General features: G+C 36.8%; 1 protein-coding gene across 1 annotated transcript in view; it reads right to left on the bottom strand.

Moving 5' to 3' along the window:
* Positions 1–746: 746 nt before the first annotated feature.
* LOC133069871 (small ubiquitin-related modifier 1-like) overlaps positions 747–14,769 on the bottom strand; it is a 35,126-nt gene continuing 21,103 nt past the window's right edge. The window contains exon 2 of the mRNA XM_061161332.1: positions 747–1,677. Within this exon, the coding sequence (XP_061017315.1) occupies positions 1,347–1,677 (331 nt within the window). The 3' untranslated portion in view covers positions 747–1,346. The remainder of the gene's footprint in view (positions 1,678–14,769) is intronic.

Here is a 14,769-nt window from a genome sequence, read left to right as displayed (position 1 = left end):
ACAGCTCAAAAAAGATAAACAATTGATTCAATTACCTGGATAAGTCATGATAAGCAAGGCATTTATATGGTATCCAGGGCACTCCAATGGCATTTTTATTTCAAAATAGGTAAATGAATGTGCCAGTAAAGCAGATAAAGACTATTCACATTTATCAGGCAAAACCATAGAGGCAGTATTCAAATACCTTAACATTTTTTTCAAAAATCAAATGTAGCATTTCAGTTAGCTAATCTATGAGTACCTTTTGATTAGCAGGGGAGTCTGACTGTGAGGGTTCAAAGCAAAGCAAAGCTCATCCAATCATTATGATGTAACCCCACATTATCTTATTTAATTACAACCACACAGTCACTGAAAATCAAAACTAGGATAAATCTGTTCTTTTTTTTCCTTGAATCATGTAAAAGTTTGATTTTAAATTAAAATACAAGTATATATAATATATATTCAATCCTATGCATACTACATCATTAGCCAAAGACTGCTAACACTGTGATAATTTTAGACATTTATTTATTATGTTCTACTGACAAACACAGTGCTGAGGCTGATTAAATTTAAAAAGCCAGTCATTTTTTTTAAACAAATATTTTATTTTAATGAAACTGATACAGACAATGTCCATATAAAACCCATATCCCAGGCCAAAAAGTGCAAATAAAGTCAAAAAGAGCACTGTTCTGCTATATACACTTCTGCATGAATAACTTTAACTGCTAATGAAAACTAGATCTTTTGGGGGATCTTCTGCAAGATTTTTTTCTTTTATCTTAAAATGCTTTCTCTTCAGTGAAGCCACCTCTGGTGTTAGTCATTATTCTCAATACCTCTGTCACTTAGACTCCCAACTTGAAATTCCTCTTCTTGTAGTCCGGACCCTCAGATTTTAAAAGTAGCTTCAAGTTAAGGAAAGATCATTTTCCACAGTTCAGTTTTGTGAAAAATGTCCATCTCCCACTGAAAGTTATAGTCCAGGAGTGAAGCAATCACATGCTACAATTCCAGGGCCAACTGGAGAGTCATTAGGAAGACTCACATTAGTCAACCTTATTTATCACAAGCCTGCAAATGCACAATCCTGGAAAAGGTGGCTTCTTAATGCACACATGTAATTTTTAAAAAGGACAGAGTGATATGAAGGGGGCTGAGGTTTGATCATCAAAAGTCAGCACAATGAAAACAAACAATGATGAATAATAGGCTCTAGGATTCAAGTTGCCAGATATATTAAAGAGTTGGGGTGCCAGTTTTCAATTCTGTTTTGAATATCACATTACAAAAAATTTATTTTAAAAAATAAAAAAGGATTAAGGGAAAAGAAAAAAAAAAAAATAAAAGAATACCTAAACCATTGAATGACCCCCTGTTTGTTCCTGATAACTTTTGATCATGTCTTTTTCTTCCATTCCCAGTTCTTTGGGAGTGTGATTATCAACAATTTTCTGACCTTCAAGGAGAAACCTGAGTGAATTCATGGGAACTTCTTGGCTTTGACAGCCTGATTCTTTAAGTTTCTTGAGATGTATCATCATTTTCACTTTGAAGTGAATCTCACTGCTATCCTGTCTGATGACTTTGAGCTTAATATATTCTTCCTTCTTATCCCCCAAGTCCTTGGTTGAAGGTTTTGCTTCCTGGTCAGATATGGTTATGGGGTCTCTGCACAGCAGCAGCCTCAGGTATGCAGAACTTTACTTCAGAGTTTATAAATCTCTTTTCCCCATAGCACAACACCAAGGCTGGAAGGACATCCTCTACGCCTTGAAGCCAGTTTCTCAAATCAGCACTTTGTGATTCCTGTGCCAGTCAGTGAGCATGTGAGTGATATTCTTTTTCCAATGCAAGTAGCAGAAGTCTTGAATCTTGTTCTTTGTGAGTATAAGAAATAAGACAATTCAATGCGGTTAAAAGAAAAAAATTACATGTTGCCAAAACTCTATCCCTGAGCTAATCTTCAAGAGGATATTTTTGTTCCACTGCAATATTTATGACATTTGCCTTGAGAAATATTTGCACTCTCCATAGAGGCCTGTATTGAAAAAGTTTGATTTGGGAAATGTAAGTTGGTTTACCAACTTGTTTTAGATAACTTGTGAATGCTAGTTTTGGTGCAAGTTTGTGTGTCCAACACACAGGCCAAACAAACCAAAATGTCAGAATTTGGAGCAGAGAAATATTTATTGTAGGGCCATGCAAGGAGATAGTGGTTCCTGCCCCCTAAAAACGTTTTTTATGGGATCACTTCCTGCACAATTCTCTGATTGGTTGATGATGAGGTAACAGGGTGATGTTACAGGGGTTAACTTTATCAATCCTTGACATGCTATGTAGGTCTGGGGGCTCTTTGTTCATGATCATCAAATAATTAATTTCTTCCACTTGGTGATGGTTTTCACCTCTGCAGAACAACTCAGGAGTGTGTGCGTTAGATTGCTGTTACCTAAGTACTTCATAGAGGAGTTAAGTAGACAGTAGGGGGAAAGGGCCTCCCAACCCTGAAGGCCCCACGGGGTCCTGCTTGGTTAAAACAGATTATCAATCAGTGATGAAATAGCCCTAAGAGTGTTCTCTCTCCAGTTATGTACCTTACAGAAGTGTATTATGCAAAACTTGGATTCCCTAAACATACATTGATCTGCCTTGGATGAAGACCTTGTCCATTCATGTTATTTTTATTTTTATTGTGCTGAAATGAATTAATAATAATTCATGAGGAACTGGATGATCATTGTAAAAACTGGGTAATCACACAAGGCTGTTTTTCAAATGATGTGTTTTGGAGATTGATTAACCAAATGGACAACCAGAGGAACCAAATGTCATGAGCAAGAAATGATTTTGGTCAGTGCTTTCCTGGGATGTAATAAAAAGGCATTACTAGATACCTTTACAGAAAAAGATTTATGTGAAATTTAATGAAAAAACACGGGATAGGTAGCTAATTCAGAGCTAATAGGAAAGAGGTTTTCCCCAAAATGGAAAAATTTGCTCCATCTGGGTATTTTTCAGTAATTGAGGCCCGTAGGCTTTGGCTAGCTATGAAATGACAACATACAATCTTAAAGTTACATTTAGTTGGAGAGCTTTAGTACTCCTCATCACCAAATGGAAGTTCAATATATTTTTTTTTCATTGAAATGACTAATTATTGGACACAACTGTCTTAAGTTGACTGGTAATTCAACCTATGCCTATATAACACTAAAATAACAGATCAAACCAGTAGAAAAAAATAAGTCAAGCAGATCAGTTTCACACAAATTTAGCTAATTGATAGAACTTTCCACCTTTTAACCCATCATTTCTGTGTTAAACAGGCTCAGCTCAGCAACAACTCTGTCAAACCCCAAAACCCACACACAGAGAACACCTGACCGCCTCCCTCATCGAATTTCAGCTTCTCCATTTTTGCTTTTAGAGAATAAAATATCATTACATTTACCTCCTTCATACTAAGCAATGGGCTTGGCCAGCCCACAGAAAATTAATGAAATAAAGTCTGCTTTGGGGATTATTTCAAATCGCCTAATCAGAGATATTTTTGCTTTTTGATAAAATGTCTACCTTTCTACAGTCTTTAAACATTATTTGGATAACCTGTGCATTTCTGTGCCACACAATTCTCAAACGGGTCTCTCTCAAAAGCACTTAACTTTCAAAATTCTCCTCCATGTGTCAAACTTGGTGCTTTACTGATTGTTTTTGATAATGTAAGAAACTACTTGATGATTAAGAAGCTAAGGGCTATTAATGGGTTGCATCCCATGTAACTGTTGCAAACCTTAGGATTCTGTGAGACAAAATAGTGACCAGTGAGGAGACTGTCAAAACTAACTTTAAGGTGAAGGAGATAAAGGATTTGGAAAACCTTGGATTCTTTCAGTGCTTCTGAAATGGCAGGGTATAGGGTATTAACACATGTGAGGCCGATTCTGAAAGCTTTTCTTCCTTTAGGCTTAAGAAATTACAAATGCCACCCCAAGAATAGAGTTCTGCAGTTTTTCAAACCTAACAGGCCCATGCCCATTATCCACCTCCAGGGATTTTAACTCTCTGTATTTAGGTTAGACCCAGGCACCATTATTTCTTGAAAACCACATACGTAAGTTGGAGACACAACCAAACTTGAATGCTAAGTGACTACATAACAGTTGTTAGATGATTACCCAGAAACCTCAGAAAGATTATGCTAAATGAAAGAAGCCTCTCACAAAAGACAGCATATTATACTATTACATTTATATGAAACATCTAGAGTGGGCAAATCTAGAGAGACAGACAATAGTTTAGTGTTTCCAGGGCTAGAGAGGAGTAGAGAATGAGAAATAGGGTGATGATACCAGGGAAGCCCCAGCTAAATGGTACAGGGTTTCTTTTCAGGTGATTAAGGTTAACTGTGGTAATGTTCACCCATATCTGTGAATATACTAAAAACCATTAACTGGGACACATTAAATCATTGAATTTTTAAGATATGTCAATTATATTTCAATAAAATTGTTATAAAAATTTTACATGATATGCACTGACACCTATCTCTCTCCACAATTGTGAGAAGAAAATATATCTTTCCGTGTCACTTTTTGGGGGGCCTGGAAACTTACAGAGTTTCAGCACCAAATTGCTGTCAGGTTTTTAAATCTGGATTTTATTTTTCCTCTAACATTCACCATTGATGAACTAGTGATTGAAACCCTATGGAGGCTCTATTCCATTACTGAAATGAAGTGACAGTGTTCAAAAAAGCATCAGTGCCAAGCCATCTATGATGTAAAAGGAAGTTCCCTTTAGATGTCAGAGTCAGTCAATATATTTTTTGATGATAATATACTGTTCATTTTTTTTATGTGTATGGATGACTATTTAATTAAGGCAGCACATTATTTCTGTCAGGGAAAAATTGCTCTCCTGGCCACCCACCAAATGTTAACAAGAGCACTCTGTCATCCACTGATCAAAGCCAACACAAAAATCTGTCAGCCTCTAGAGAGAAAAGTTGCTATTCTCACGCAGGCAGAATTCAGTTTTTATTCTCTCTAGCCATCGTCCATTCAACAATGCTTGAAGCAACGAAAAGACCAATGAGAAAATGTGTCAGCCTCTAAACATGGTTTAAACAAAAGTTTTAGTACTGATTTTTGCATGTATAAATAAGATAAATAAGTAAGGGAATGTGGGATTCCCAAGTGGTGCTAGTGGTAAAAACCTGCTTGCCAGTGCAGCAGACATAAGAGATGCTGGTTCAATCCCTGGGTCAGGAGGATCCCCTGGAAGAAGGCAAGACAATCCATTCCAGTATTCTTGCCTGGAGAATTTCATGGACAGAGGAGCCTGGTGGGCTATAGTCCATAGGGTTGCAAAGAGCTGGACATGACTGAAGTGACTTAAAAGACGGACAAGTAAGGAAACATATAAAATTTATTTTGAAGACTATTATTCATTAAAATTAAGTGAGGCAGTTTTAAGATCATGTTTTGAGATGCTCCTAATGATTCCTGATTTAAATATTTTTGAAATGGGTGGAATAAACCAATAGCTGTTAAATACGTAAATGCTAATTAGTTTTAATGTTCATTTATCAAGATATAAATATTTATTAAGATTTAAGATTATATCAACACCCAGTAAATCGTCAGACATCAAATTAGAAAATGTTTTAATAATTTTGTCAACCTTTGGTAAAAGGGTAAGCTTCCCTTTACCAAGATGCCATACACTTATTTTTCTTAGAAGAAAACTTAATCAGACTCTCATTTTCAAATAGGAAAATAAAGGCTAAAGACATGAAGTTACTTGCTCAATGTCACAAACCCAGGTAGTGTCAATGCTGGGGTCAGATCCATAGTTCTAGAAACCTCACCTCAAGATAGAGATCTGACTCAGACCCTAAGGCAACACTCACAGCCTGATCTGGCTTAGAAATATATTGTATTAATACTAGTCAACTTGTGCTGATGTAACAAAATACCTTAGACTGAGTGACTTAAACAATAGAAATTTATTTCTCACAGTTCTGGAGAAAGGAAAGTCTAAGATCAAAGTGTTGGTTAATTGGTTACTGGTGAGGAAATTCTCTTCCTGGCTTGTTCAACCCAATAACAACAACAACAAAATTCTTAAACTCATAATGTTTGTTTATAACAAAAATGAACAGTTTCTTCTGTATCAGAAAATGAGCAGCCTGTGATCCTCCAACTGGCTGGGTGGGGAACCATATGCTCTATAGATCTAACTGCACAGCCCAGTCTGACTTTATTTGCAACAAAGTGAGTTCTGTGTTTTAATTTCTATCTGGCTGCAAGGCACTTGGGACTAGGTCTCCTAACTCATACACTTTGCCTTCTTTCTCTACCCTTCCCATTGCCTTCTCTTTAAAACACACACACACACACACACATGCACTCATTCAAAGCATTCTCTATCCTATATCCGAATTTTTAAAAATAATTTTGAGACTACTTACATTAACCCTGAAGAGACATATATGCTACAGATGCTATTTTTCCCAATACACTTCATGTGGATTTTGTATGAGAACACTGTACCAAAAAAAAAAAAAAAACCAATACCAGCTATTCCAAAATGATTGTTAAAGAACATTTAAACTTTGCTTTCATATCAGTTTCCTTTATGCAAACTCCATTTACATTGCAGATAGAAAAGGAAAGATAGTTCTGTTGTTACTTTTTAAAACTTCTCAGGTCTTTTGTTGTTCTTGTTGTTTAAACAGAATCAATTCTTTAATAGAACAATATAAAGTAATTAATGGAGAAGTAAGCACAATTGCACTTATTTCACATGCTAACAAAGTAATGTTCAAAATCCTTCAAGCTAGGCTTCAACAGCATGTGAACCAAGAACTTCCCGATGTACAAGTTGGATTTAGAAAAGGCAGAGGAACCAGAGATCAAATTACCAGAATCCACTGGATCGTGGAAAAAGCAAGAGAATTCCAGAAAAGCTTCCATTTCTGTTTTAATTGGCTACATTAAGCTTTTTGACTGTGTGGATCATAACAAACTGGAAAATTCTTAGAAATGGTAATACCAGACCACCTTACTGCCTCTTGAGAAACCTGTATGCAGAACATGGAACAACAGATTGGTTCAAAATTGGGAAAGGAGTACAGCAAGGCTGTATATTGTCACCCTGCTTATTCAACTTATATATAGAGTACATCATGTGACATGCCAGGCTAGATGAAGCTCAGTGTGGAATCAAGATTGCTGAGAGAAATATCAATAACCTCAGATATGCAGATGACACTACCTTAATGGTAGAAAGTGAAAAGGCACTAAAGAGCCTCTTCATGAAGGTGAAAGAGGAGAGTAAGAAAGATGGCTTGAAACTCAACATTCAAAAAACTAAGATCATGGCATCTGGTCCCATCACTTCATGGCAAATAGATGGGGAAACAATGGAAACAGTGACAGACATTATTTTCTTGGGCTCCAAAATCACTGTGAATGGTGACTGCAGTCATGAAATTAAAAGACACTTGCTCCTTGGAAGAAAAGTTATGACAAACATAGACAGCATGTTTAAAAGCAGAGACATCACTTCACTGAAAAAGGTTGTATAGTTAAAGCTATGGTTTTTCCAGTAGTCATGTACAAATGTGATGGACACTAAAGAAGGCTGAGCACGAAGAATCGATGCTTTTGAACTGTGGTGCTGGAAAAGATTCTTGAGAGTCCCTTGGGTAGCAAGGAGTTCAAATCAGTCAATCCTAAAGGAAATCAACCCTGAATATTTATTGGAAAGACTTATGCTAAAGCTGAAGCTCCAATACTTCAGCCACCTGATGTGAAGACTGACTCATTGGAAAAGACCCTGATGCTGGAAAATATTGAGGGCAGGAGAAGAAGAGGGTAACAGAGGATAACGTGTTTGGATGGTTCTGCTAATTCAATGGGCATGAGTTTGAGCAAACTCTGGGAGATAGTGAAGGACCTAAAAGCCTGGCATGCAGCAATCCATGCCACAAAGAGTCAGACACAACTGACTGACTTAACAATGAAAACACAAGCACAACTTCCCAAACCGATCAGTCCAAGTCTTTCAATATTCCCCTCCACATAGAATTTCAGAGTATATTCCTGTGGCAACAATGACAGAGAATGGAAACAATTTTCACACAGAGACACAAAAATATGTCAAAGCATAGAACTAATAAGAATCTTCCTGTGTTTAAAGATTCTATCTTATACTTGCAATTAGCTACATGAAGTCAAATGTCATCAGTTTGATTTTACCAGAATGGAACTGATGGTATGGTACAGAGTAGGTGTCTTGTTTTTTTTTTCTCTTGGCAATGGAAAACAAAAATTTGTTGAGACAATTAAGAGCATTATGAAGCATATTCAGGGCCAGGTTTTGTTTGTTTGTTTTGTTTTGCTTTGTTTTGTTTTTTAGGACAAATAATGTTCAAGCATTTAAAGAAATCTTTGGAAAAAATTAAGAAGCAAGCATTACTGTCTCATTACATATTCTATTCTCTTTAGCAAATAAAAACAATACAGACACACAGTCAAAGCAGTTTCAGCAGCCATGTTGGATGTTCACTTCCATTTCTATTCTTACCAAAAGACAAAGCTGATCTAAAAGGATATATGACCTGACACACAGTCAAATAACTGGCATTCACAGACATAGTTTGGAACCGGTAAAAATTATCAGAGTCCTATACTTCTAAAATCTGTCTACTTTCATTTCTTAAAATGTACAGTATGCTGGAAATGTGACAGCAATATTCTTAGACTTGTGTTTTCATGTACAGATTATCAACCATTCCTAACATTTTTATTGATATAGACCTAAATAGAAAGTTTTGAATATAAGTAGAGATGTGAAAGAAATTTATAGAACCCAATTTTTTTCCAAATATTCCTTTACTTAAAATGTCCTTTTAATTTGCATCGATTGAGTTACTTTTAATTAGTGACATGGGACAATGGCTTTGAATTTTGTATCATATATGACCCTCTATAAAATGCTTTACATTAATGAGATGCAAAATCACTGCAGATGGTAACTGCAGCCATGAAATTAAAAGATGCTTGCTCTTTGGAAGAAAGGCTATGACAAACGTAGACAGCATATTAAAAACCAGAGACATTACTTTGCCGACAAAGCCTGTCTATTCTAAGCTATGGTTTTTCCAGTAGTCATGTATGGATGTGAAAGTTGGACCATAAAGAAGACTGAGAACCAAAGAACTGATGCTTTTGAACCGTGGTGATGGAGAAGACTCTTGAGAGTCTCTGGGACTGCAAGGAGATCAAACCAATCAATCCTAAAGGAAGTCAACCTTGAATATTCATTGGAAGCACTGATGCTAAAGTTGAGGCTCCAATACTTTGGTCACCTGATGTGAAGAGCCAACTCATTGGAAACTGGGAAACTCACCCTGATACTGGAAAAGATTGAGGGTAGGAAGAGAAGGGGGCAACGGAGGATGAAATGGTTGGATGGCATCATTGACTCAATGGACATGACTTTGAGCAAACTCCAGAAGGTAGTTAAGGACAGGAAGCCTGGAATGCTGCAGTCCCTGGGGTCTCAAAGAGATGGACATGACTGAGCAACTGAACAACAAATAGATCTTACTGTTTCTGTTTCTCTGGAGAATGCTAATACACTCTTAAATCTCATATTCGGATTTCTTGTGAGGATTACATGGAAAGCAGATAGCACAGTGCTTTATACATAATATTAATATACAGAAGAAACAATCAGAATCTGGAGGCTATTACTACTTAAGTCCCAGGACTATAAAAGCCACACTCACTCTCTTGAAAATTATTATCCAGGCCATGGAATTTCTGGACTACATGTCCCAGAATCCCAAAGTAGTACTAGGGCTGTAGCTTACCTGCCTGGAGCAGAAATGCTTCCAACTAAAAAGTTCATTTGAAAGGGTTTTTATTTAGCCTCCTTACCTAAATCTTAATATGACATTTTCATCTTTAAAAATAATTTTTATAAAAAACAGTAATGTCATTACTGTACCTAAGATTCATATACAGCAAAATGGTATGTGGAGAATGCTCAGTAAGGACTATGAACTTTTTTTTCCTTTTGCTTACCAAGGAACAAAACACTGATAGATTATTTTACAGATGAAGTTTTCCTGCAGTATATTGGATTGACAAGTGTTAAAACTCAGTTTTTCTTCTTCCTTGATGTAGGTTAAAAGAATTTGTTAGAGTCACCTGAAGAATTTGAATCTTCAAATTTACACAAAAATCTCACATCAGCAGAAGGAGCCAAAGATATGCCTCAACTGCTTCAGTGTCATTAAGATTCCACTGATGGGGAAACAGAGTTCAAAGATGGAGAGAAAACATTCATGTGCTTCAGCAAAGGTGATGCCTCCTGGAGAGATGAGAATTATTTGCTGCTTTGATGAGTCAGATAAAATTTATCAGCCTGATGGAGGTGAACGGGCTTTCCAAAATAATTGCTTAAATAAACTGTGTGTCTTGCATGGCTCCTAGTGGCTTTCTCTTCAGATGATACACCTCTTAGGTGCAAAGTTCAGCATCCACATTCAGTCTAATTGTCAGACCTTGGTAGAGAGGTTATAATTTACTCCACACTGGCCTGCCAGTCCTTCAAGAGCTAAGTCTATACAGAAAAAGGGAAATATCATGTGATACTGCTTTTGTGTGGAATATAAAAAGAAATGATACAAAGGAACTTATTTATAAAACAGACCCACAGAGAAATGAACTTAGGTTTACCTGCTGGGAAGGGATAGTTAGGGAGTTTGGGATAGATATGTACACACTATTATATTTTAAATGGATAACTAACAAGGACCTACTGTATAACACATGGAACTCTGCTCAATGTTAGGCGGTAGCCTGGATGGGGGGAAGTTTGGAGAATGGATGTGTGTGTGTGTGTGTGTGTGTGTGTGTGTGTGTGTGTGTGAGAGTGTGTGTGTGTGACTGAGTCTCTGTCGTGCACCTGAAACTATCACACATTGTTAGTTGACTATACTACAATATAAAATGTTTAAAAGTTAAAAAAAGAGTTAAGTCAATATGAATTTATAGAGTACAGAACTTGTGCCTTAAACAGATGATGTATGTTGGAAACTGAATTTAATTATAGCATATGAATAGAAAAGATTTTCATAAATATGTAGCAACTAAGAAGTATGTCAGAGAGTGGACATTACTATCCTAATCTTCATACAATGGCTTTGAGCACAAGGATGCAACATTGCCCAAGGTTGAATAAGTTAAGAGAATGCATGGAAAAAAGTGTTGTTCTATTAATCAGTATTCTTCTAATATTCACTCTGTAGCATATAACCTGAAAGGGTCAAAATCTCATTTCCAGGCACAACCTAAATTCTAACAGACAGTAAATTAGAAATCAATCAATTTAATCAGTTGATTTTTTTCTGAGGCAGCAAACACTACTGATATATATTACAGAGATTAGGTCATAATTATTTTTTACAACCAACAATTTTGCAATATGCCTGGGGATTTCAGTTTGTTTATAACATCTGTGTATGTGCATGCTTGATCATGTCTGACTCTTTGCAACCCCATGGCTATAGTCCACCAGGCTCCTATATCCATGGAATTTTCCAGGCAAAAATACTGGAGTGGGTGGACTTCCTCTAGGGGATCTTCCTGAACCAGGGATCGAACTTGCATCTCTGGGATCTCATGCATTGCAGGCAGATTCTTTGCCACTAGCACCACCCAGGAAGCCCTATAATGCCTTTGTTTTTCTCCCAAAGAAGCTCCAAAAATGCTAAGGATAGAATATGGAAATTAATTTCTACACAACTATTTGATCAGATGGTTTTAACTCAGGACAAGTCGTAACTTCCTTTATGTTGCACATGAGCACAGGCAAACATTTTGTAGCACAAACAGTGAATTGCTCTTCCAGTTAGTCTTGAACTTACTCCTAACATATAGCTATGTGTCTCTCATTCAAAATCTACCACTCTAGATATACCAGAAAAAAAAAAAAAAAAAGGAAAACAACCAATACAAAGCCCAATATTAAAGTTAATTTTTATTTTTATTCCCTTTAACTTGTGTACTATTAATAACATCTCAATTGCTCGCAAGAATTAAATGCCTTCAAATTGCCCTTTGGGTATCAAAACTGTGCTCAGTGCAAGTACCTTGGACTTTCCTATCTTCTAATATCATACTGATATCTAGCAGGACCCTGTCGGGCTCCTGGGCACAAAGGCTTCATTCAGTCTCCATGACCTTTCCTGATTTCCTATGATCAGATTCAAATAGCTGCTACTCAGGGAAGGAAGGGGATGTGGAGACAAGGGAGGAACAGTCAAAATAAACAATAGTGCAGCCTTGGGACAAGGTACTGTTTCCTCCTCAAGGGATTTTTTTTTTATATATAACAATATTTTTTAGCTATTTTGCAGATACTGAAATCCCCACTAGGTGGGAGAAATTAACAGCATGCTGCCCACAGACATGTCCTCAGAAGGTTGATGATGCTGACTCCCACTTACCTCACTACCAATCAATCAGAAGAAAGTCCACAAGCTAATTATGCCTTCTTGGAAGCACTGCTGTAAAACTTCTTACTATGCACTCCAAGTTGGGACACACAGTTTAAAGGCATTAACCTGCTGTGGCTCCCTTTGCCTGGCAAAGCAATAAAGCTATCCTTTTCTACTTCACCTGAAACCATGTCTCTGAAGATTAATTTAGTGTCAAGGTACAGAGGCCAGATTCAGCTCCAATGCATCCCAGAGTTATACCTCTTTTCTCCAAAAAGCTTGCCCCCACTCATGTGGACCTAAGATTGATGTTAGGAAAGCAATCTGATTGAACTAAAGCATCTGAGCAGAGAATTTCTGCTCCATACCTCCCTCCCCCAATCCTCATATCTTCCCAAACAAATGTATGTTGTTTTAATTCTAGCAATTTAAAAATTATATAAGTCAAGTCAAAAGATATTTGGGAAGAAATTTCTTTAAAAAGAAGTCTAGGCTTAATGATTTTCAAACATATTTTTAGCTCAAGAACATTTTCTTCCAGCAAAACGTGTAAAGAATTCAATGTATAAAACATTGAAGAAAAAAAAAAAAAAAAACTTCTTGTTGAAGTAATGACAAGGAGGACATAAAGGCCAGCCCTATTATTTACTTCTTATGCAGAATCACCCTGGATATGCATTCTCAGAATTTTTAAAGCTTGCTTTCAGAGTCAACTTTGAAAATGACTGAAGGTTCATTCTAATGTATATCAGCTTTCTCTGAGCCTTAGTTAGTAAGGAGAAAGATTGGTAGACCTTTAGCTACTTGCTTCCATCATATAAGACAAACAGGACTACAAATACAGATATGTCATTCTCACCAATGTCAATGTCCTGCCTATGATTTAGTCCTTCTCTTAGGAGAAGGAATCACATAAAACCCACTACTAACACCCTTTCCCTTCCACTAAAAGACCTTTTCTCTAAACTCAGATGTCTAAAGGACCCCAATTTAATCACTGATCTACTACATTAAAAAGGACAAACATCACCAAATGTTGAGGAACACCATACTCTTTTAAATGAGTAAACCTATGTTGAGCAAATCTAGTCATGACATTTTTACTGCATTTGTTCTGGCTTCTTTCAGAATCTTTATCTTTGATTTTTGTAGTTTGAAAATGATACATCAAAGTGTAGCTTTTTTGTGGGGGGAGGGGGGTGGTATTCCTCCTACTTGATGTTCTCTGAGGCTCCTGGATCTGTAGACTGGTAGCTGATATTAATTTAGGAAAATTCTCAAACATAAATGTTTCAAACAGTTCTTCAGTTCCTTTCTTTCTTTATTCTCTATGTGGTATTTGTCTTATGCATATGTTGTACCTTTTGTAGCTGTCCCACTCTTCATGGATATTCTTGTTTACTCAGATTTTTTCCTGATTGCTTTTTAGCTTTGAAGGTTTCCATTGAGATTCTTTCCTCAGCCATGTCCAATTTACCAATGAGCCCCTAAAAGGCATTCTTTCATTTCTGTTCATGTTATTATCTCTGGCACACCTTTTTGGTTCCTTCTTAGTATTTCCATGTATCTGTTTGCATTACCAGTCTGTTTTTTCATGCTGTCCACTTTATCCACTAGAGTACTTAGCATATTAATCACAGTTGTTCTAAATTCCCAGTCTGATAATTCCAATATTTCTGATACATCTAAGTCTGGTTCTAATGCTTGCTCTGTCTCTTCAAACTGTATTTTTGGCACTTTAGTATCTTAATTTTTTCTTATTGATAGCAAGACTTGATGTACTAGGTAAAAGGAAGTGCTATAAATAAGCCTGTAGTTTGTCTTTTTTTTTTTTCCATTTATTTTTATTAGTTGGAGGCTAATTACTTCACAACATTGCAGTGGGTTTTGTCATACATTGACATGAGTCAGCCATGGAGTTACATGTATTCCCCATCCCGATCCCCCCTCCTACCTCCCTCTCCACCCGATCCCTCTGGGTCTTCCCAGTGCACCAGGCCCGAGCACTTGTCTCATGCATCCCACCTGGGCTGGTGTTCTGTTTCACTTTAGATAATATACATGCTGTTCTCTCGAAACATCCCACCCTCGCCTTCTCCCACAGAGTCCAAAAGTCTGTTCTGTACATCTACAAGCCTGTAGTTTTATGGTGTTGAGGTGTGTGGGAAGTTGACTATTCTATAGTCCTGTGATTAGGACTCAATTTTTCATAAAGCCTGGTTTCGGGACTTGAACTTCAAATATGCTTCTCAGCCCAT

The sequence above is a fragment of the Dama dama genome, chromosome 15 (genome assembly GCF_033118175.1).
Source record: "Dama dama isolate Ldn47 chromosome 15, ASM3311817v1, whole genome shotgun sequence".
Classification (NCBI taxonomy): domain Eukaryota; kingdom Metazoa; phylum Chordata; class Mammalia; order Artiodactyla; family Cervidae; genus Dama; species Dama dama.
This window is presented reverse-complemented; position numbering and strand designations above follow the sequence as displayed.